Below are 24,041 nucleotides of genomic sequence, written 5' to 3'. Positions count from 1 at the left end.
TAGACGCCCCAAAAGACTGCCACAACAGTTCCTCATCGAAACAATTTCAAGGACCTCTTCAAAGTGAATGAATCAATAGTGCTCATATGTGGGGTTAAAGCAGAGGTTACGCTGATGTTGTTCAACTCCAGACACTCCCTTAGCCCCAACATGCTAGCCACAGCCAGTGACCTCTTGTTTGGTTAATATAATTCATTCTGTAAATAGAGGATATCAGTCTATCCAAATATAACCCCACTTTGCCCTAACCAACAACTGAAGAAAAACAAATATATATATATATATATATATATTTAAAAAACACAAAGCACAGAGCGAACCTTTGGGCTAATACTCTTATGTCTAAACTTGGTTTATCCACAATCAAACAATGCAAATGTTTCTGATGTCTGAAATGTAGGTGCTTCCAGCCAGCATTGATCCACAGCCCTCAGAGCTATTCTCAGCCAAACCAATTGTGGGTGCAGTTCTCGATACACAGATTAGTTTAACAATATTTCCCTCACTACACATATTGCACTTTCTTCATTTGCGATTACATCTGGGAAAGAAAATGCCGTAGTATTCAAAGTAAGAACTTTATTCTTTATCAGTTATTTACATTGATAATTCACTTTGAATTCATAATTAGATTAATTCCCTAGTAGTTTTTCAATATTTCTGTAGGTCAGTCTCTTAACAGACAGAAATTCTGGACGATGGCTCCTGTAACAAGAAGAATAAAAAATAAACTAAAACACACAGTGATAAGAATAAACACAATGACGTCTATAATGACTTCTGAATGGCAAAAGAAGCCTTTGGCAAGACTCGCGCGAAAGGATTTAATAGGCTATACTTTTTAATAGCTGTTAATACTAAATGATGCTGCTAAATTTCACTATGATAGCACCGACCTTTAAAACTATCATCAGTGCTGTAAACATTAAAAAAAATTAATCTCTAAGAAAAGCAAAGCGTAGGTGTAACGGCAATATTAATAACATCGGAATTCCTATAAACTGCTTCAGTTTTATGGTCCTGGTACTGTGTGTGATTGCTCACTGTCACACTGATATGACTTACTGGGAACTATGACTATTTCTGATGTTGTTAGCAACACTGCTTTTCCTGCTATGACAAGTCATGCTTGCTGTCAAAAAGGATTGCTGTCATCTATAAATATACTAAACAGGCTTTAGTCTTTGTTATTCTCTAATACTAAAAACAGGCACAAAAGGAAACTTTATGCTAATCTGAATTTACAATAGAATTACAGTATAAATCTATAGTTGGTATGTATGGGTGACAGGGTGGTACTGTGGTTAACACTATCACCGCACAGCAGGCAGGCTCTTTGTTCGAACCACACTGTGTGGAGTTTGTACTGTGGTAGGAAGCCGGTACAGGCACAGGGAGAACATGCAAAAGACACAGATGTGACGTAGATACATTGCTCGAGTGTGCAGAATAACATGCTGTATGAGTGCAGCTTAAAGCGTTTTGGTCAGTCTTAAAAAATAAGCTTTAAATATGACACGTTTGTAGTACAGATTAAGCTTTCCTGCAGTCTTTAATGGCATCCTGGAAATCACCTGATGTCTGCTCTGATCCATATTTGTACAACTTCCACTTTTGTCTCTTAACAATAAAATGTTACCTAGCAATGCTAAAATAATGAAAATTGCATGTCTTTCCCATAGAGATCTTTTTCTGATTAAAAGTGATTAAAGATTTATTTTGTCAGGATTTTGTTGAATTAGCATTAATTTTAACAGATGAAACAACACATTACATCAAAATTACGTTACGTTCCTAAAGGGTAAAACGAATCACATCACAATGATCACATATAAAGCACTGACATATAATACTTGTTTCTTCCTGATGTGTGACATCTGTTCTGTATGTCTTCACTGCGCAGGTTCGGCATTTGACCTGAAGCTCACCACAGAACCAATATTTGGCACAGCTGTGTTTCTCTCACACTGTGAGAGTATATCCTGTACCTTCCTAACCTTCTCCTCACTTGCAGTGTTGCACACCACTTTTCTTTGATTCAGCCAACAGCTCTACACATACAGAGCTGCACCGCACCACTGGGTCACGAGTACAGGTGAAGCAGTCCAGGTGAGCTTGGCAAGGGAAAGCAGAAGGCTGTCTTTAGGACGTGAGACTCAGATGTGCTCTGAAGCCTCATCTTGGCATCCCACTTCACACGAAAACACAATGTAATCAGGTAAGGCAATAATATACACTCTACCCAGCATTGGCTGGGCTCCATGGTGTATTTTATTGGCTGCAGTCCTTTTTTTTGTAATATACAGTGAAAAGGGATGATTACTCATTGTTTAATTAGTGCATGTGAAGCATAATCATTCAGGGTAAGACCCAAGTGTGCAGAATGCAAATTGATTTTCTGATGAATTAATGAAAGTATAATATAGCTTTATTGTGTTGTGTTAGTTGAGTCCCTCCAAAACAGCCTATCAGCTGGTGCCCTTTTACTGAAGAATGGCATAATGGCATTATCTTCCTGGCCCATCAGGTGATCTCAATACACAAAGCTCAAGTCATTTGCTCCATTATACAAAAGTTGCTGAAATACCAGCTGGTAATAAGGTTAGTCCATCATCTGTTTCTAAATTAAAGGGTCAGAGCACAAGTCAGTCACAGAACTTAACTTTCTTGCTACAAGATACAATACACGAGCCATATGAACACTTCTATTCACCAGCAACCAGAGTCCTCAGGATTTTCTGCTGTCTCACACACATTCAACAGGCCCACGGTCTCCTGACACAGCCTCTCCAGTGACATTTCGTCAGAGGGTGAGCGAGGCATCCCGACCGTGTTGATGTGATTGGCTTTGTGCTTTCCTGTCGCAGAGGCCGGGGAAGATTGATCATGGGGGTGTATGGTTTTTGTGTGTGTTTGTTTGTGTGAGAGTGTGTAGGAAGTATCGAGGTGTGTTGCAGAGAGGGAAACAGGCTGTAAAGGTCAGGCTCTGAGGTGAAGCCTCTAATATTGACTCTACAAAGGTTCACTCTGATGAGTGTCTAATACCTCTGAGCCCACAGGTCTATGGCGTGAACACAAACATATTTTTAATTCTATGTTTGTGAGGACACTCACAGACACAACCGTTCCCAAGCCCCTTTACCAAAGGTGAACCATCACAACTAAATACCTACTGCTAGCCTCTAAAGCTAATTCTAAGCTTAAAACGAAGCCTTTTTAGTGTTTTTCTTTTAATACCGTCAGGCGTTTACCTTGCAATATAAAGGCAGCTGTTGAATCGACATTATGTAAATAAAACTGAACTAAGCTGAACCAAAACTGCCTTTTGTGGGTCTGTCCAAAAGTGAGGACTGGCCAAATTGTCCTTAGTCGACACACAAAGACAGACGTAAAACAGGGACACGTACACACAGTGGCAATGAGACTTACCAAATAAAAATCATAACGCTGGTCTGAGGATTACTTTGAATTGATTATAGCGATATTGGAGTGCAACAAATTGCCTCAGGGCCTGGCATAAACAACCCATTATTGTCCTCTGATGTGTATCGGATTTCAACAAGTCAAAGTGCTCAAGATCTGTCACGCTGTAATTTGCCACCGCAAACTGTTGACCCTTTCTGATACCGCACTGCTATTTGTCACATGGCGATGCGCGAGATGACACTATTATCTTACTTTGGTTTTTGATATTTACACACAGATGCAGCATGAGCGAATAACATTATTGTCAGACGTTCTGCTGCTCTTCAAAGACAAAATAGTGGAAGTAGCACTAAGATTAACTAAATGAGAATAGAAACATATATAAAAATAGTCTGATAGCTTAAAGAACAAATGCACTTCTTTTAACGTCAGCGGTGGTTTAAAACATTTGCAGTGTGTAAAATGTTTTCAATAAAAACTTCTTTAAGAGAGAAAAAGCTCTACAGCAGTGTTTGATGACTAACTTCTTAGCTTGGTTGGAAATGGGGCAATAAAAAAGATGTATTTACACCATAGATTTCTTTCTGCAGCCCATTGCTCTTTTGTCAAAAATATGTATTTGTACCACGGCTTTCTGTCTGCAGCTCATTGCTCTTTTGTGTAGCAGTTTATACTTAGAGAGGGAATGTAAAATGCAATTCCTCCATTCTGAGACTCTGTGACTTTGTGTTCTTCAAAGTTAAACTCACAAAAAAAGAATATATTACAGGCATTTTTTTTTAAATCAGAAAAGGAACTTGTTGCTATAGCTGTCAGAAGAACCCATGAAATCTAAGGAAATTACACGTAACTCAAGTAAACAAGTAAAATTACGTCAGGATACTACAGTCACTGTATATTTAACACATGTATCCTCCACTCGTACTCATACCTTTCTCATTATTATTTCCAAATTCTTTCTTTTTGATTTCCTTTCTTTAATCTCTGTCGGACATTTCCCTCCTCTTGTTACCCCTCGTCTTTCTTTCCCTCCTTCTTTCCAGCCCTCTTTCACCATGGGCTGGTGTGTTTTCTCGAGGACATTTCCTATCATTGTTCTTCAGTTTGCAGCACTGTGCCTCTATGTTTCCTGCCCCGTCTTAGTCCTTGCCTGCACACATTCGTCTTATGGCCACCTGGCAGCACGGACTGCCTCTCAGCACTTCCTCGTCTGATGCTGCTCCACGGGCCCCGGCCTTCTCACTCACTGAGCGCCATGCCCAGGGAACCTGCCTGACTAATTAAACGAAAACAAACTCTGCGCTTTCCCTTCGCTCTCTGCAAAACACCGCTTATTAAGGAGTAAAAGTCAAACTTCATGATTCATTAACAAGAGGAAGTCTGAGCAGACTGGACAGATCAGTGAGACTGGAGAGCAGTGGAAAGATGGAGCGAAAGAGGAAACAGGGGGAGGGTGTGGGAGCATATGTGTGTGTCTAACTTTATTTAACAGTGTGGGATGTCACAGCCCAATAATCAATCAAGGAGGCTACAAATCACCACATGTAATTTCATTAATACATAACACTAAAGTGGAAGATACTGTTTTGGTATAACAGAGCCACAGTGATCTCTGACTCTCTCAGAGCAGATACTTTTGTGTTTTTGTTCTTTATGACTTCTGGCCTCTCTGTCTCCAGTGTGAGTCTTGTAATTTCATTTAGTAAATGTGCTGACTGACATATTGAAGTGAGTGCTGAGAAGCTAACCACACCTGATTTGGTTTTACAGAACAGAACAGTTAAAGTGCCGCAAAGTAGCAGCACCACACAATTACTGTGGAATAGCAAAATTTCAACAAGCTTTTTTTTTTTCTTTCCCAAAAAGTTTCCAAAATATCACACTGAAAATGAAACTATTCATTAGATTTAAGTGTTTAACCCTTTGGGCATACATAAATGATTTCCATTGTACCAGTTTAAATGCTTTCATTGCTGTCAGCAAACACATCTGTGGTGGCGCTTTAGGGGTTCAAAAGCATCCATCAAAGTTTTCAGCTGAGCATTAGCATGACTAGTGATGAAACATTTTTATGGAAAAGTTTTATAAAGTTTTTTTTTAAATGAAGTTTAATGTAAATGTGTAAAATATACATTCAATTTCAAGACATTTCAATTGATACATATTCACTCATATGTATTTATGTCAGTTTTAAAGTGACAAATATTTTATTAATTGGTCAGAAACTTTAATATTTAGTCAGAATTAGATTCTGTCTTTACAAAAGAACAGACACGCACACTTGCAAGCGTGCACGCACATGCACGCAAAGCAAATGAAATGATCAGATGGAACACATTTAGCACCTGAGGTGTTATATAAGCTATATAACTCAAACATTTTCAACATAATATATATACATATGTATAAAAAAAAGTTCATATATTCTGTATGTTTTATATACAGAATACTTACATCACGTGCATGTTGAATTATGTCTGTATGAGATGAGTGTGGAGAAAGACTCCAGCTTTATAGTTCCCAGGATAAGTGTTTCTTGCTGTTACTGATGCCATAACAGAAATGAGTTTACAGTACCGTGTGTCTGTGTCCACATGTGTATGTAAGCACTTACCGTATGTGTGTGTTCATGTATAACTGTGCTGGCATGCATGTTTACACATGTCACTAACATTTTGCAATAACAAAGTAATGCACATGTCTGTAGATGTGCCAGCTAGCGTGAGTCTCACAGAGTGCACTGCATGTTAGAGTGTATGAACATGAGTGCGTGTGTCCCATTCCTCCTTTCTCCCCTCTCCTCCAGCTTTCCTCACTGTGATGTTTTGCTTTGGCTCTAATGAGTTGTAAGTGGCCAATACTTTCTTCTGCAGGAAACTCGTGTCAAACTAATTAACTTTTAATGAGAGGAAACCCACTGATTAGAGTGTTTTTCTTGGCAAATGAGCCTATTAATTCTGTTGGTTTGAGCAGCAGGGCTGAGGAGTCGGGTGAGAAGAAGGCCTCTCTTTAGCAGTCTGCACCACTCCCCACTCTCCCGCACATGCACACACACACACACACACACACACACACACACACACACACACACACACACACACACACACTGCTCCTGCCTGATCCCCTGCTCAGTCTGTTTGGCCAGCTGCTTAAGCTTGGGCTTTTTAAGTCCAAGACACTCTTTTGCATGCTCTGTTTCTACCACACACACACATCGTCCCTTTCATTCATATCCAATACTGCTCTCTAGTGACCGGACAATTTCTCAAATATTAGGGTGTCTGATTTTTGTTTGAGCTACAATTTATCTAATAGCACTTTTTGTGAGTGAAAGCAATGAATTTCAAAGTTGTTTTATAATTTCTAATAAACAGATTAAACAATACAGCGAGATATATTTACTCTTTCAAGTTAGGATTTCCAGGAACTTCTTTATCCTTTACTTGGTTAGAGTGCAAATATGAAAAAAGTTTAGATCAGCAACTTAGCGGCTAATATTATAGCACCGACATACTGCTGGTAATCTCTTCTGTTTTTATATTGGTGATGAGATGAAACTGGAACTGTACAGAACATAACTGTAGGAATTTGAATAATCTTTTATTTCATTAAGCAAAATAGTCGAGAAAGCAATCAGAAGCTGATTGTGACTGTGTTAGGCCTTTTATCTCTGCTCATTACCAGAAAAAAACTATAAAAGAAAAATACTTTTAAATTCATTCTGTCTTCCATAATGCTGTGTAAAGTTAACATTAACTACAGATTTTCTCCATTTCTGCTAACATGTGAAGTGTAATAACTGTTTGACGAACACTGTTACAGTTAAAATACTTTACCAAAGATAACGCCTTTGATAGTTATAAATCTGCATAAGGTTAAAAGCCTTTCACACTTATTAGTCACTGTCTGGCATCGTAAGTTACACTTTAGTTTACTACTGACATGGGTATAAAATCAACATCCCCCTACATGAAAAAGCCATTTCCTGGACCAATAGTCTCTTCAGAAAGAATAATAATAATAATAATAATGATGATAATAATAAAATTACAAATTACACTGATGCTTAACAGTATAAATGTGTGAGAATCCAAATAACGTGACGTAATACTCAGTTTTAACTTTAAGAAGTTTATCAATCTGATATGGTGCACTTTTAAGCAATGAAAGCATATACCTGTTCAGCTGCTCGTTAATAAAAGACAAAAACGATGTTTGTCTGATGAGTCTTGATTTCTGCTGGGAAAGGTCAGAATTTGGCACAAAAACATGAAAGCATGGATCCATCCTGCCTTGTTTTAATACTTTATGCTGTTAATTGTAGTTTAACGGTGTAGGGACATTTTCTTGGCATATTTTAGGCACCAATACCTGCATTGTTGAGGACCATGTCCATCACTTTACAGCCTTGGTTTACCCATCTTTTGCTTCCAGCGGGAAGAAAATGAACATTGAGGAGTTGTGAGGAATGTTTCCAGCACATTGTTGAAACTGAAGAATTAAAGTAGTTCTACAGGCAAAAGGGAGTCCAGCACCGTAATAGCAAGGTGTACCTACAAAGTGTACATATGGTGTGAATGCTAGCCTGCATAGGGAATTGGGAAGGGCTCTGTCGGGCCACATACTATGAGACAATGATTGGCAGTAGCCATTTTTAGTTACGTATGAATGTGTGTATATTTGCTTTACCAGGATCAGCAGTAAGCCTATTTGACATGTATTTTTTTTTTATATCAGAGCAGGTCTAACTGCCAATAGACCACATTAGAAAGTGTTAATACCTTATTACAGCAGCATTTAGATCCACTGGGAGCCAAGCGTTGCTCTCTACCATTCCCTGGAATCCCGTGCAGGAGCGATTGATGTGAGGATCGGAGTGGGCCTCTCAGAACCTGGAAAATGTGCCCGTTTCATCTCTCAATTACTGTCATGGTTTGAAGTACTGATGTTCTACTTTTATCTGTCACAATATGGCTCAAGTTTGTTGAAGTATCAGGAAAAAAAAAGGCAAGCCAACAAATCCAAAAGAGAAAGAAAGACGGACAAGTAGGGGCGGCAGTTGGTGCGGTTTCAAAGCCTGCCCGAGCCCTTAAAGATGAAATCCATTTTGTTTCAAGTTCCGCACCCAGCTTGCCTGATGAGGGCTCTAGGGGTGAAGAGAGAGAAAGAGAGGGATGGAGAGAAAGAGAGGGAGAGATAGAGAGAGAATCTGTTTGATTTGTCAGAAGTTCTTTAATTTAATCTACAGCTGTCAGGATGCTGAGGATCCAGACCTCATCACTGCCTTTTATCTGCCTGATTTCACCCCAGGCACCATACACTCTTCTCTAACAGACACACACACACACACACACTGAATAAAAGAAGGAGAAGACAGGATAAATACTATTCATTTTTTAAAGAACACAAAGAAAAGCTAGAAAGTAAGCGCACAAAACATATGAAAAAAAAGGGAGTGTCAGCTAATATCTAGGAGTCTATGTTTAATCTGATGTTTCACGTGTGCGACTGACTTTGTAAAATCGCCGGTGTATGAACACGCAGCGCACGAACAAAGATGAAAGCACACTAAAGTCAGGTGGCAGATGTTAAGATAGACATGGCGAGATGTAAATTATTACCAAAGCATGTACAGTAAGGGAACACTATAAAATCCACGTGCACGGTAAAACTCATGGCTTCCATGTGCCAGCTGTCAGGACTCATCTCTGTCTGATCTGCAGTAGAGGTGAAACAATTATTAGTTACCTTAGTAATTATATCAATTAAATAATTAACAAATAACAAACAGCAAACAATATCAAGCTGCAGCTCTTCAGATGTCCTTGTCTTGAACTGTATTAACAAACTAGCCGGTCACGTTGGTATTTTAGGACATTACGTGTTTTCTAAAAGCAGTGGCATGAGGGTGGTACCTACAAATTCATTGCTAAGGATACATTCAAATATTGCCAAGAGTGTGGAAAAGCAACAAGTGCATCTTTTTATATCTTTATATCCAAAGGCCTGAGCATTTCAAAGGTTACTGTGTCTGATGTGGGCCTGTCTGATCATTACTGTGTTTTCTTTGAAAGTAAAATCTCAGCCCACACAAATATATCAACAACAGTGATCACAAAACGGTGTATAACTGAACACAGTAGTGCAATTTTTAACCAGGTCTTCCCATTAACACCTGACCTGTCCAGAGGGTCAGTCAATGAGCTCGTCAATAGCTTCAATGCTAACATGTTAAATGTAATGGACACTATTGCTCCCATTAAGGTGAAGGTTATCTCTGGAAGGAAAAAGTCTCCATGGAGAAACTCCACACTGGTGAAAAATGAAAAAAGAGAGTGTAGGAAAGCTGAGTGCAGATGGAGAAAAACAAACCTCCAGGTTCATTATGACATTTATAAAGAGAAACTTCACAATTATAATTTACAACTGAGGAATGCAAGGAGGTCCTACTTCTCTGACATCATCACTAAAAACAGCCATAATGCTCGGGTCTTATTTTCTACAGTTGACAGGCTAACAAACCCCCCTGTGTCAGTGGCAGCTGAACTTCATTCGACCATGGCCTGCAATGACTTTGCCAAATTCTTCACTGAAAAAATCCAAAAAATTAGACAAGCAATTGGTACATCAACAGCAGATCCAGGATATGTACTGTGTCCACCAAAAAACTGTTTAAACACCATGAAACAGTTTCAACCTATTAACAGCAAAGACCTGGAGGACATCTTAGGTCAACTGAACTCCTCCTCCTGCTGTTTAGATGTCCTGCCAACAAGTTTTTTCAAAAAGGTCTCAAAGACTTTAGAGTCAGACCTGTTACAGATCGTCAACTTTTCTTTATTATCAGGTGTGTTTCCAGAATCACTAAAAACTGCTGTAATCAAACCTATACTGAAAAAGGACAATCTTGACAAGACACAAATGAACAACTACAGGCCGATCTCAAATCTCCCGTTTTTAAGTAAGATCATTGAAAAAGCAGTTTCTCAACAGCTCAGTTACTTCTTAAAACAGAATAATTGCTACGATGCCTTCCAGTCAGGTTTTAGACAGAACCACAGCACTGAAACCGCTCTGACCAAAGTGTTTAATGACATATGTCTGAATACAGACAGTGGAAAAATGTCAGTCCTAGTTTTACTGGATCTCAGTGCAGCATTTGATACAGTTGACCACAACATATTACTCAAACGACTGGAGAACTGGACAGGTCTTTCAGGAACTGTACTAAACTGGTTCAAAACATACGTAGAAAACAGGAAATACTTTGTATCAATAGGTAACTTCACATCTGAGCAGACAAGTATCACATGTGGAGTTCCCCAAGGTTCCATCTTGGGACCCCTTCTGTTTAACATCTACATGCTCCCACTGGCACAGATTATAAACAACAACAAAATAAACTATCACAGCTATGCAGATGACACACAAATATATATCACAATGTCACCAGGAGACCGAGGCCCTGTACAGGCTCTTGGTAAATGCATTGAGGAAATCAATGACTGGTTGTGCCACAATTTTCTCCAGCTAAACAAAAACAAAACTGAGGTAATAGTCTTTGGCGCCAAAGAAAAACGATTACAGGTCACCAGAGAACTTCAATCTATACATCTAAAAACCACAAACCAGGCGAGAAATTTGGGTGTAGTGATGGATGCAGACCTAAACTTAGAAAAACACATTAAGACAATAACAAAGTCAGCTTACTATCACCTCAAGAATATATCAAGGATAAAAGATCTGATGTCTCAACAGGACCTGGAAAAACTAGTCCATGCATTCATCTTTAGAAGGCTTGATTACTGTAACAGCATCTTTACAGGTCTACCTAAAAAATCAGTCAGACAACTACAGCTCATTCAGAACTCTGCTGCTCGAGTCCTCACTAAGACCAAAAAAGTGGACCACATCAGTCCAGCTCTGAGGTCCTTACACTGGCTGCCTGTCCGTCAGAGGATAGACTTTAAAGTTCTGATGCTGGCCTATAAAGCTCTGAATGGTTTAGGACCAAAATACATCAATGACCTCCTGACCCAGTATGAACCATCCAGATCCCTCAGGTCATCTGGATCCGTTTTTTTATCAGTTCCCAGAGTCAGAACCAGACACGGAGAAGCTGCATTCAGCTTTTATGCTCCTTATATCTGGAACAAACTCCCAGAAAGCCTCAGATCAGCTGAAACACTCAGTTTATTTAAATCCAGGTTGAAGACTCACCTGTTCTCAGCTGCATTTGAATAAAGCACCAAATCCACACTTTAAGCTTAAATTTCAAAACTTACATTTAACTACTGATTTTATCTACTGTTCTGATTTTATCTGTTTTGATTTTATATACTGTTGTTTGTTTGTTTGTTTGTTAATTAGTTAGTTAGTTTATTTGCTTGTTTTAATCAATTTTAAATCATGCTTTTTATTTGTTCTTGTTTCTAATGTCTCTGTAAAGCACTTTGAATCACCTTGTTGTTGAATTGTGCTATACAAATAAACTTGCCTTGCCTTGCCTAGTGTTAAGAGGAAAACTGAAAAATTAATCTCGTTTGTGCTTGCTGTCTTGAAACATATAAAACTCTTAATGGGCTATATGTTTATGCCATATATCTTCTCACAGCTGTGTCAGTATACTGAGTAAATGTGCAGATTGCTGCTGCTGGCCTATAAATATATATGGATTCTGGATTTTTGGGGCTGATGCCGATAAGTGCTGTCACAACACCAGAAAATGATACTAATCTGCCCTATATTCTTTATACTGTTACTCAAACAATCTTGTGTTTTTAGGGTAAAAACCTAAAAGTTACAGAATAAGACATATGGATAGTTAATTAGAATAAAATGACAGAAAGCGGAACTTTAAATATGTGTATCGGATATAGTCGCATATTGATGCTGATGAACGCGATCGCTCAGAATAACTTGCATGTTCGCTGGACTAAGCATTCAGACTTTCATTGTTCCACACATGTATGCTACTTGTTCAGGGGTGAAGGATAACTCTTGTGACCACATCACTTTTTCCACATCTCTGAAATCCAGATGCACTCCGTATTAAACCGCGAGCATATGTAGATCAAATACTGTGTGGCATCTAATTGAACTCATGTCAGTACAGAGTAAAAGACTGTCTGGCGAATTCACAGTGCCTTAAAAGAACGTCGCGTGTCATTGTCTACCTGGGCATCAACCCTGCTCTGAACCAAGCAGAGCAGTCGTAAATATGCAACAGTACATGTGCAAAAAAGTTTACTGTTGAAGCAACTCCAAGTTTTATCTCTTTGAGGCATTACACAGAGGACACTGTCCTCTGTTTTTTCATTTGGAAATGGTGTTGTTGGGTTCACATCTTTTTAAGTGGTGTGATATGCTTAGAATAAAAAAAAGAAAAGTCTAACTTTTGTTATACAGTGGAATTTCCCCTTGATATTAACTTCTTATCCCCAGTTGGACAACAATATGTCCAAAACAGTCAACTCTCCTTATGTTTAATGTTTCTGATCTCCATCCATTTTTTGCCTTTCCACCTACTTCTTAATATCCCCACAATTCTCCCTCTCTCAGCGGTTGTATATCCCCCATCAGCTTGTCCTCTCCTGGCAAAAGCTCTCATTTCCCGTACTCTCTCAATCTTACAAAAGTCCAGTCACTCACTCCCTTGCACGTCGTACATCCACAGCTTTTAAAGCACCTCTCACACACATGCAAGCATCAGATCCAGACTCCGAGACTCACTATTCTTCTCTATCTCTCCCATAGGGCTATGCAACTGCAGATAGACGTACACTCCTTTAGTCTGTGAAAGAGGAAATTAGAATTAGACACTTGGGCAAAGCCTGGCCTGCAGAAATGGGATCTCACTGGTGTCCCTGAAGGCTTTAAATGGTCTCTTTCTCTCCTGTCCTCAAGATAGTTTTGAATAGAGGAACCTGTGGATGCCAGAGAGTGCTATCTTGTTATTGAATCTGGGAACTTGACAAGAATTATAGACTGCCTAAAGCTGCACTATGTCCAACCTCTGCCTGAAGAAATCCAGCGTTTTACCAATTCACTTCACTCCTTTTTTTCCTGTCTTGGCTGCTGTATTTTCCTCTTTTCCATATCCTGCATTTCTCTTTCACCTCCCAGTTAACCTTTACTGTCAGCCATATAGGACTGGGATTAGGCTAGAACTCACAGTGCATTTATGACTGTCTGGCTAATGCATTATGCGATTAATTTATCATTTATGAGCACACCAGCAGTTATTTCGTGACTACTTGACTTGTCTTCTTCATTTCAGATACTTAATACAACACTACCACTACCCCCCTTCCCCTGTTTCCCCCTCCCCATCTGGCTGCCTCTGTCTGAGGTGAAACTGGATGGCTGTCAGCCCGCTCAAGATTTTGTCATGTGTCCAAATAGCATTTAAAATTATGCTGCAACTGTATCAGCTGGAAATACTAGTAGTAAAGAGGATGTATCAGCTTAAAAGTACAGTGTCAGCCAGGCAATCAACAACATTTGAATTTTATTCTTTTACATGAATATATAAATTCGTCCTCGCACAAGTAAATACACCTTCCGATAAATATAAACTCATCAAAGCTACAGACTGCATTTTCTGTTTTTTAGTGGTTGTATCAAAAGTAAAGCAAGCCAGGGGAGTCCCACCTCACAACTTCAAAGAAAATCAGTGTAAATCCTGGATGTACAAACTCATGTAGCCAGCTTACCAAGTTACCAAAAAGTCAGCCGTCCAGCCATCCGTTTGAGCTGCACCCAGCTATCACGGGGCAACACATTTTGTCAGTTCACAAAGATGAAATGAATATAATCTGTTTCTGTCATTTCTTTAAGAAACCATATGCCAAAGTCAGTTTCACCTTTTTTGGATGAAGGTGTTGCAGACAAGACAGGCTGGGGTTCAGTGCATTTCATACCATGCAATGAATTTCACATTACATTCCTTACACATTTAAATCCTGTATATTTCTGAAAAAAAGCATCATTATCTCCTAGGGGTATTCTTTGAGGTGTGGTTTCAGTGCTGGAGTTTTTGTTGTCCACCTATGAGATCACAACTCTGACCGTGAGGACCGACAATTAAGCCATACTCATTATGTGACTGGAGCTTTCTTTCTTATATGCACTCCAACCCTTAAGGGCCTTAAGTTTGTTATTCACAAACAGCTCACCTTTGCATCAAAAAGGCTGATGCAGAACGTGGATAGGGTGGTATACCATTACACAACTAGCATCCATTACAAGGTTGCATTCATTAAATCTGCAGAACGATCTGAGTATTTACCCTCAAAAATAAAGCTTTTTGTTAAGAATGGAGCTCGTATTGTGCTTACAGAACCCCTGTGATAGTGAAGACTAATTCAAATGAAATTATTTTGAAAAGAAAGATGTCCATGGAAATTATTTTGTGTTAAGTTTTCTCTTTAAAAATAAACCTTTTTTTTTTTAGCATTAATATTATACCATATTTTCTAAAGAGTCCTGCTTAAGATAAGACAGTGATAATTTAATGGACAGATCAAGATATTACAAGATTTACTCAACAGCATGTTGACAATAATGTATTACAGTAGTGTTAAAAGTACGTTAAACGTTACTTGAATAATATTTTTTTTATTTAAACAGTTAAATTACCCTCAGTAAACAGAAGCAGGCAGCGTGTTTAATGTTACCAGGTGTGAGGACACGTCGCTCTAATTGATGTATAATTTATTTCAGGTTATAACCATGATAAGGCAGACCAGTGCATTACCGAAGCCCATTGTGAACTGACTAAAAGACTAAATGGTTATACTTAAAATTTGATACATCAAATATTAAAAATCGACTATTTTAACATTTTGCAGGTTTCCTCTGCACAGGTGAACAACCTTAACTTGAGCAAATCATGATGCAACACTGCCACCCAGAGATCGAATTTGGGACACCCAATTTATGTTCATGTCTTTGAACTCGCTTTCAGAACATGGCTGGCTTTTGTTCACTGCACCCATCGGATTCTGAGGGAGAATTTTAGTCGTCACAAGAGTGTCAGCGTCTGTTCAGCCTTAAAGTTAGCCATGCTAGGTTAGGTTATGATCTGATCATACACAGTGGAGATGACAGGTTGGGGTTAGGGCTCGGGTTGGGCTGACATCTTAAAATTTCCCACCGCTGATGTGTTGTAATATAATAAATGCAAAACTGCACTGCCAAAACAGAGATTGAATTTTATATAACACATTTACACACACCTGCCACTTTATTAGATGTACCTTGCTAGCATAGGATATGAGCCCCTTTGCTTTCACAATTGCCTTCATTTTTGTGGCATAGATTCAACAGGTTGTCCTGTTGAAAGCAAAAAACACTCAGCTGGCCCAAAATGTGCCAAGAAATTATGTCCCACATCACTGCACAACCAGCAGACTGAACCAATGATACAACAGTCAGGATGGATACATGGAGTTTATGCCGAATGCTGAAACTACCCGTCTTCTGTTGCTGTAGCATATCTGCTTCAAGGTTTGATGTATGGTATCTGGTATGCTCTTCTGCATACCTTGCTTGTGACGAGTGGTAACTGGAGTTACTTTTCCTTTTAGCTTTAATGCAGCTTCGGTTCATTCTGCTCTGGCCTCTGACATCAAGCAGTTTTTGAAAAAACTCAAGACCATCCCATCTGACACCAACAACCACGCCACGTTTAAAGTCATATAAAATCACCTGTTTCCCCATTCTGAAATTCAGCTTGAACTTCAGCAGGCTGTCTTGACCATGTCTACATGCCTAAATGCACTGAGTTGCTGCCATGTGACTGGGTGATTAGATATTTTTGATAACAAGAAGCTGAACAAGTGTAAGCAATGAAGTGGAAGTGAGCGTATTTTGACTCGCTGTACTTTGAGTCAAGCTATCAAACATATGATTATCATCACCACAACAACAAAAAGTAAAGTTAAATATCTGACCAAAAGGATCTGTGTTAGGGGACTTTCAGTCATTACTACTGCCAAACAAACCATTCACTCAAAATGTACTTTAAGGATCTCACAACAAGAAGTCATGAATTGGACATCGCAGTGTTTATAAGGCTACACAGACTAATTAAAGCCAAATATGTAAATAATATAATAAAAATAAAATGTATCTAATTATTCGCAGTCTAGCCCAGTTCAGTGCCAAAATATGGTAAATACTACCATAACTTTTATGTTTATCTTTTCTTCGTGGAGAGGAGCGCGGGGACAGTTTCAGCCATCAAAGCTCTGGGGTGATTAACATGTTTGATTTTCGTCGTTACGAAACTTTAATTTGAGAAGAGAAACCTTATTCTCTGCCTGCTTTCTGGGCTTTTGACGTATAATGACACTTGCCGATACGCCTGACAGGTGAATAGGTAATCTCATTTGTCGCCTCCACTTACTTCCTGGTCAGGTACCCGGTCTCGTCTCCCGGTGCAGATGTGACGAGCTTCCCTGTCCGCTGCTCAGCTGGCTGTGCGCAGAGCTCAGGACTCTCTGCCCGGAGCTACGAGGTGAGGCTCAGGTCTGAGATTTTCATTCATAAATCTTTGAGAGAGGCTTTTTCATGTTTAACCATTGCCTTTAATACAGCGCATTCTCCCAAGGAAGGAGGAAACCATCTCAGGATTGTGGATTTTTTACTGTCTCACGCAGAGGGGTCACTGTGGTCTCAAGTGGGCCGACTCAGCAAAGCAACTGCTTAAGAATCGACCTTACTTTTTATGTAATGTAAAACAAAATGCAAGTCCTTTCTGAAAACATCCACATTAATTCACCAAACCAGTTACAGAACAGCCGATTTAGATGCCTTAAATAAATAAAAATAACAGGATATTTTTTACACGTTGACAGATGCTCTACTAAAGTAAAACATCTTCGCATGTTGAGTAGACTTGGATTTGGAAACATTTGGATAGTGACACCATTTTCATAATTTTACCCGCAGTTAATTTAATATGAAGCTACTGAGATGCACCTCACATTAGCTGTAATTTATGTGCATTATATAACTACAACCAAAACATGCTTTGGTAAACAAACTGATGGTTACTATGTTACAAATATAAGCCATGAAAAAAATCAGATCTTTCTGACTCAACTTGCAGTGAAATGTGTTAAATAAACTGGCTTAATTGTCCTTTTTTAGACTCAGGAGGGTCAGATGATGTGCTGCTGGCGGGAGAGCTGAAAAATGTACTATCAAACATATCCTCTCCCCTCGCTGTGCTGACCTCCGAGGTGTTGGACCCGTCCACTCTCAACAAAGTCGCTGGTGAGAAACCGGACTGTGGTGGATACTGTTGTAGTAAGAACAGATGATTGTAGTGCTCGTGGATTTAGTGATCTTTTGCACATCTTGCAGAGTTCCTTGTATCAGAATTGCAAGCAGCTCACATTATCAAGTACAAAGAGTCACATCCTGACGAGCGGGCGACAGAAGCGGACTCTGAAAAAGAGCAGCGAGTTGAAGATCTGAGCCGTGACTTTTGTGAGGAAAACGAAGGCGATGACGGTTTGGGTGAAAACAGGAGGAAAGCAGAGATGCAAGCAGAATGGATTTTACTTCTGCGTGCTCTCAACATGGACGCCTCCTCTCGGTTTGAGGACGTTTTGAACGAGGTAAGCTTGAAATAACAGAGATTGAGCCATGAATAAATTGCGAATACAGACTGAGAAGCACTGAAAGAGGAGTTTACAAACATTTGCTTTAATGCAGGTGAATGAGAGGCTTTCTCGCCTACCAAGTGGAGACATGACCAAACCTCTTCTCAGCACCAGCCTCAGCTCAGAGCAGTGGGTAAGCTGCCAGGCCTGTTTTCAGCTCACAAGACTTTAGACGTGACTCTAATGTGGCATTTACATCTTTGCCTGTTTCTCAGCTTCAAGTGAAAAAAATGAATGAAATTCTGTCCGAGGACTATCGGCGTCGGCGACAAATGATGGTCACGCGCTTTCAGGTTACGCTTGAATCATTTGCATGGGGAGAAAAACGAAAGGTAGGAATGTTAAATAACTCTGTTTATAAACTCCTACCTGCCTGTTAGCTGGGTTATTTTACTCTGAGCCTTGGTTCATCTCTTCAGTCTATTCCCTTTTAATAAGAAAATCTTAGTTCAGCAGTGGTAGTGCATGAGGAAGCTTTGGACTGCCCATCTACCTGCAGAGGGCGTCTCCTGTCAGATGTGGGCCCTATAAAAATTGTGCTCTTGTGGCTCTTGCCTGTGCTATTGCCAGTCTGTCAGCCAGCTGCAGACAAGAGCGAAGTTCTAACATGCAAAGAGCTGAAGTGAAACAGAATGTTAAAAACAATGAAAAGTGTGCACTGTAGCCCCTTCCTCAGCTTTTCATAATGTATTTTTTCCACTTCTGGTGAACTCTGCTGTTCCTTATTCCGGCCCACTTTTCAACCAATCAGCATTTAACTGATGCACAGTGTCTTCCACATGGGGCACTGCACAGTTGAGATTTTGTTCGATTGCAATGGTGGTTTAAAAACCCGTCTCCAGAGGCAAATACTGACACAACCTTGGTAGCATAAATTAAGCATAAGGAAGATTTCTTCTACTTGGGTGCCCCTCGCAAACAGAAGCTTTGAACAGCAGGTGGAGCTTTTACATCGGAAGTCAGATTTTGGAGCTGCGAGTGATTTCGTACCAAGTAAACCCCATGGCAGGCTTCCAGGCAGTGTGTGGAGTATAACATAATGATTATTCATTTATTTACTGTGCTTAAAAATGGCACCTCAGCACAGAGAGCCTGGTCAGTACCACGTGTATGGTTTATTTAGCAGTCACAAATACAGAACACTGGTTGTAAAGATTACAAGTTCTCACCGCTGCCACCTCGGATTACAAAGGTAGGGTTGGTGTGATGTCTCTGACTTTTTACGTGGGAAGTCCAACTTGATTCAGGGTTTTAGCTGAAAATTCCAGCTGCAAACTTGAAATTTCCAACTTCTCACTGAAAATGGAATACAGCACGTATCCACGAGATGACCATTTTAAGGGTGTCTTTACCGTCTGATATCAGTTGAATGCAAGAGTAGTAAAGAAGTGTTTGAAACTGAGCGTTTAGTGTAGTCTGAAGCCTAAATGTTTAGTTTGCAGGGATTACTTGTTCATATGCTTACCTCATTTGAAACTTTGACTGTTTAAATATGAGAATTAATACAACAGAAAATATGGCACGGAATAGGTCCACTTTAATGTGACTGAGAATGAAGAAACCCAGGTTAGAGTAACATCTGTGAAGACACTAAGCAGCACTCTGAAGTTTATTTAATGCACAAAATGAGTGGCGGTTCTTCATTTGCATCTGCATCAAATATCTCCAAAATGCATGAGAACCCTGCCTTCTCTAACACCTGTAACAAGTAGAGTGTATGTAATAAAGAAGATGAGCAGCACATCTGAAGCCTCAATCTGAGATTTTGACTGTCATCATTTTCATCTTCAAACTGAAGGAGGGTGGATGTGTGTTCATGCAGGAGTGATTGCAAGTTAGGCATTCCCTGATTCATCATCTTTCTCTTTTTTTAAATCCTACTTGGTGCCGTAATTGATAAAATCAATGCCATGCTGCAGTAAATAGGACTTAAAACTGCTGACTGAGATGATAAATTCATTAGGAAGGTTCATAAATTTAGTGAGAACCCATTTGTCTAATGTCGTCTTGCAAACAGAGGATTTCCCATTAGGAGAAAAAAAATGTAGTTTTACTTCACTCTTTAGACCTATAGGCTATGTTTAGAGCTGGGCGATATAGGATTTTTTCATATCACGATATGTTTTTTTCATTTCAGTCGATAACGATATCTATCACGATATAAGCCAAATAACTATATTTGTAAGATTTAAATGTGCCATTGCTCACAAGTAAAATGTGAAATAATCAGCAGCTTGTTTTGATTTAAATATTTATTTCCCATAATAAGTTCAACAGGGTAGATGTACTTAAGGAACATGAGACTTTTTCAGATAAATAAAGGCAAATATTGCAAAGTACACAAAAGGCAGTTGCTAAAGCGTTTAAGTTTCAAAATAGAACAAACGAAACAGACTACTAAATTGTCAATTCCACTTAGAAACAAAATATTAATTCTAAAAATAAATCTTAGTTTGTTTTACAGAAGAACAGACAAAATTTAGTAACTTTTGTCAATATCAAATAAACTGAGAACTAAAAGGAAATTCTCAATCTCTCCTTGTTGTATAGCTTAGTTTTTCAAACAGTTTTAACAGTTACTTTAGTCTGACAAAAGCCGAATGACAAATTAGCGCTTTCAGTCAGAGATTGAGCATGCACCGGCTTATTGTATTTCCAGACTTGCTTTCGGCACAATTTACTACTCTGTTTTCGGCACAATTTACTACTCTGTTTTTTGTCAGACTTGAAATGGCAGAAATACCTTCACACTACGGAACTTCTGTGGCTCTTCCGTTCGACAATCTCTCCGGCATTGGAACCATCATCTGTTTTCTCTTCGGTAACCTTCGGTCACGCTCTCGGTTGATTTTTCTCTAGTCAGCACACTCATTTCCTCCATTACCCGGGCGGCACGGCGGCTGGCTGCTTCCCAAACAAATACACATGTGCGGCTTGGCACTTGTGCTGTACGTAACATGTCACGTGACGTGACGCTGCGGCTGTGATTGGTTCGGCTCTGCGCTACTTAATTTTGATTGGCTGTTCTTCTTTTTTTTTTTAAGAGGACAAGAGAGATGAGGCCTATCGCAATAGTTTAATTTTTCTATCGAGAAAAAGTTATTTCGCAATACATATCGTTATCGTTCTATCGCCCAGCTCTAGCTATGTTGAATCTTTATATACAGTATATGTCTGTTACTGTCTGCAAGATCACGGTGTTATTAGGACAACACTGACATCGTGTGGTCTGACTGAACTGCAACACACTACTTTTATGTCAGTCGGCTTTAGGCCATCGTCAGAGCATGTGCTGGTGACGCAGAAGATGAATGTCAGACATCTCCATTCAGTCCATCCTTTATTTACAGGAGCGCAGTGCTGCGCTGGCTTCGGCGCCTAATCTTGCGTCCCTCATCGGCTCTTCCCAAGTGTCTCCATCTCTGCTGCTCGCTGCCAGAGAGGATCAGTCCTTCATTGACCCGGTCAAAGCTGGAACAAGCACCTCTGTTTACAAGGTACAATCATGAACGTGTCTGTGATCCTTAATGAAGATGCCTCTGACTCCAGCTAAGTAAGCATTTTCTTTTTCTTTTTGTTGTTTTTTTTCTGGTGTCACTAGACGTTGATGGGCAGTGTACCAGACAGAGGAGGACGACCTGGGGAAATTGAGCCTCCTATGCCAGCATGGACAGGGAGAAGCTCGAAAGGCAACCGAGGGGGACGAGGAGGTGGACAATCTCATAAGCATAAGAAGAAGAAAGGGAAAAAAGATTAACTTGTCCGTCTTTTTGGCCTTACTTATCAATTTAAGAAATAAGCGATCATTTTGCTTTATTGAAATCCTTGTTGCGAGGTAAACGACGATTGGGAAGTGCTATATATAATTTTGTAGTTATAAATCTGTGTAAATTTTATAGTTATAAGTCATGCACATACCAGATTGTGTACATTTCTATAAAAGCAATGAAGTACTGGTACATGACCAGATATTTTGGTAAAAGAGCAGAAAATGGAAAAAATGTTGGCTTTCCACATTTATCAGTAAGTTTGTTTAAGAATAAACCTCTGAAACACACATCTGTTGGTATTTTGTGCAATTTACATAAAGCATCTTTTAAGGATTATTGCATGAATATTTTATGCTCACTTCACATTTTGGAGACAAGAGTTCCCCTTGCCTTTTTTAGGTGATTTCACAAGATAGCAAACATGTTTATGTGGAATGAAAAAGCCTCACTTACATCTTAAAAAACTGAAGGGTGACTTTGAATATCTAAGAATGTTGTTTTATTGTTACACATTAACCAAGACTCACTTCCCCCTGAGAGAGCTCCTTGTTACAGCATTGAGTCATCTCTCTAGTGCCAGTGTTTCCACTTCAAAGTCTAAATTGCCTAAAGAAGGAAAAGATCATCCAAATATTAATTATCTTAAATATATTTGGAATAAACTGGTTTCAATGTTTAATTTGGATCTTGCCAAACCCAAAGTTGTGCTAAGGTAAAGCTCATTTTGACCAGAAGTTCTAGTAGTCCACAGTGATGTATTGAAATGATTTCAAGATCTTGTACACCAGTTTAATAAACAACAGTTTCAATTGTTTTATTATCTGAAACTCCACCCTCAACCATCTGAAATCTGCAGATAGTTATGGATTAGATTATGTACCTGTGAACTTTAGGAAATGTTATTTTAACATCTTCTCTGTTGATTCAGAGCCTGGACAAAAAGGCCTCTTGAATTTTCAAAAAAAAAAAAAAAAACAACCATGAGAAAGTGGTTAAAGTCTGAAATTGGATGAGAAAGGACTTCTAGGAATACTGAAGTAACGGCTGATGCAAAGAACATCTTGATCAATTTAAGATTATGAATTGCTTTTAACAAGCTGGGACCACATCCTTATTTCAGTTTGATAACAGCAGATTGAGAAAGCACAAATTGAAGCTGTGGTTTGGGAACGGCCTCAGAGGGGACTGGCAGCGGATCCCAGGCAGATCTAATGAGAAGTGACTGAATTGGGAAAAAAGGAGAGAAGAACAGCTTGTGGCGCTGGAGGCATATACCAGTGCATGAGGTGTGGTCCTGCACCTGAAATTCAGATCAATTATCTCCAGTTATTGGACACCATACAAGTTTTGAGAATAGGGGTGAAAGATGCAAATATATACTTTGCTAAAGAGCTTCTGATTTCTTTCCACTGTTCTGCAGTGATGGACACAACATGTGGGGCAGAGTTGAACTTCCGATTTTAATTGGGAGTAACCAAAATTGACAAGATTAGACGTGATTGTTTCAGAGGGACAGCTTGTGTTCAGCAGCTGGAGACAAAGTTAGAGAGGCAAGGCTGAAAAGGTTTGGACATGTGAAGAGGAGGGCTAGTGTATGCTGAAGATAGAGTTGCCAGGCAGGAGGAGACATGAAGATTCATGGATGATATCTAATTTAGAGAAACTAAATCACATGCAAACAATAATTAACTTATTTTATGACACACATGCGTTTAAATGTGTTATTTTCTTCTTATTTAAATAACACACTTATTTAAATAACACTTATTTTCTTCTTATTTAAACCTTATGCAGTATGTATGTGTATATATATATATATATATATATATATATATATATATATATATATATATATATATATATATATATATATATATATATATATATATATTAGGGGTGCAACGATACACAAAATTCACGGTTCGGTTCGATACTTTGGTGTCACGGTTCGATATTTTTTCGATACAAAAAAATGTTCATGCCTTTTTAATTTGTCATTTATTAAAATTATAAATATATATTTTAACTCAAAAGTACAGTTTTTAAATTTAACCCTAACCCTTGTGCGTGTTTTTTATTTTGACAGCGAATGCGCACCTGCGGACCACTTATGTGCAGCCCTGGTTATATAGCTCGTCATATTGCAGCCACAGAAATTCTTTTGTCCATG

The 24,041-nt window shown here is 39.0% G+C and overlaps 1 protein-coding gene and 1 long non-coding RNA gene across 2 annotated transcripts in view; one reads left to right on the top strand and one right to left on the bottom strand.

Moving 5' to 3' along the window:
• LOC145419955 (uncharacterized) overlaps window positions 1-24,041 on the bottom strand; it is a 76,618-nt gene that overhangs the window by 48,375 nt on the left and 4,202 nt on the right. The gene's annotated exons all lie outside the window — the stretch shown is intronic.
• On the top strand, window positions 14,744-22,158 carry LOC113036650 (protein FAM98A-like). Its single transcript, XM_080289074.1, has 8 exons — window positions 14,744-14,752; window positions 16,849-16,948; window positions 17,584-17,709; window positions 17,800-18,056; window positions 18,154-18,234; window positions 18,317-18,433; window positions 21,452-21,598; window positions 21,703-22,158. The coding sequence occupies exons 1-8, from the start codon at window positions 14,744-14,746 to the stop codon at window positions 21,856-21,858; spliced, it is 993 nt and encodes a 330-aa protein (XP_080145200.1). The 3' UTR covers window positions 21,859-22,158.

Source organism: Astatotilapia calliptera, chromosome 14, assembly GCF_964374335.1.
Source record: "Astatotilapia calliptera chromosome 14, fAstCal68.1, whole genome shotgun sequence".
NCBI classification, from domain to species: domain Eukaryota; kingdom Metazoa; phylum Chordata; class Actinopteri; order Cichliformes; family Cichlidae; genus Astatotilapia; species Astatotilapia calliptera.
The sequence above is the reverse complement of the archived record's forward strand: the minus strand, read 5'-3'. Positions and strand labels throughout refer to the sequence as shown.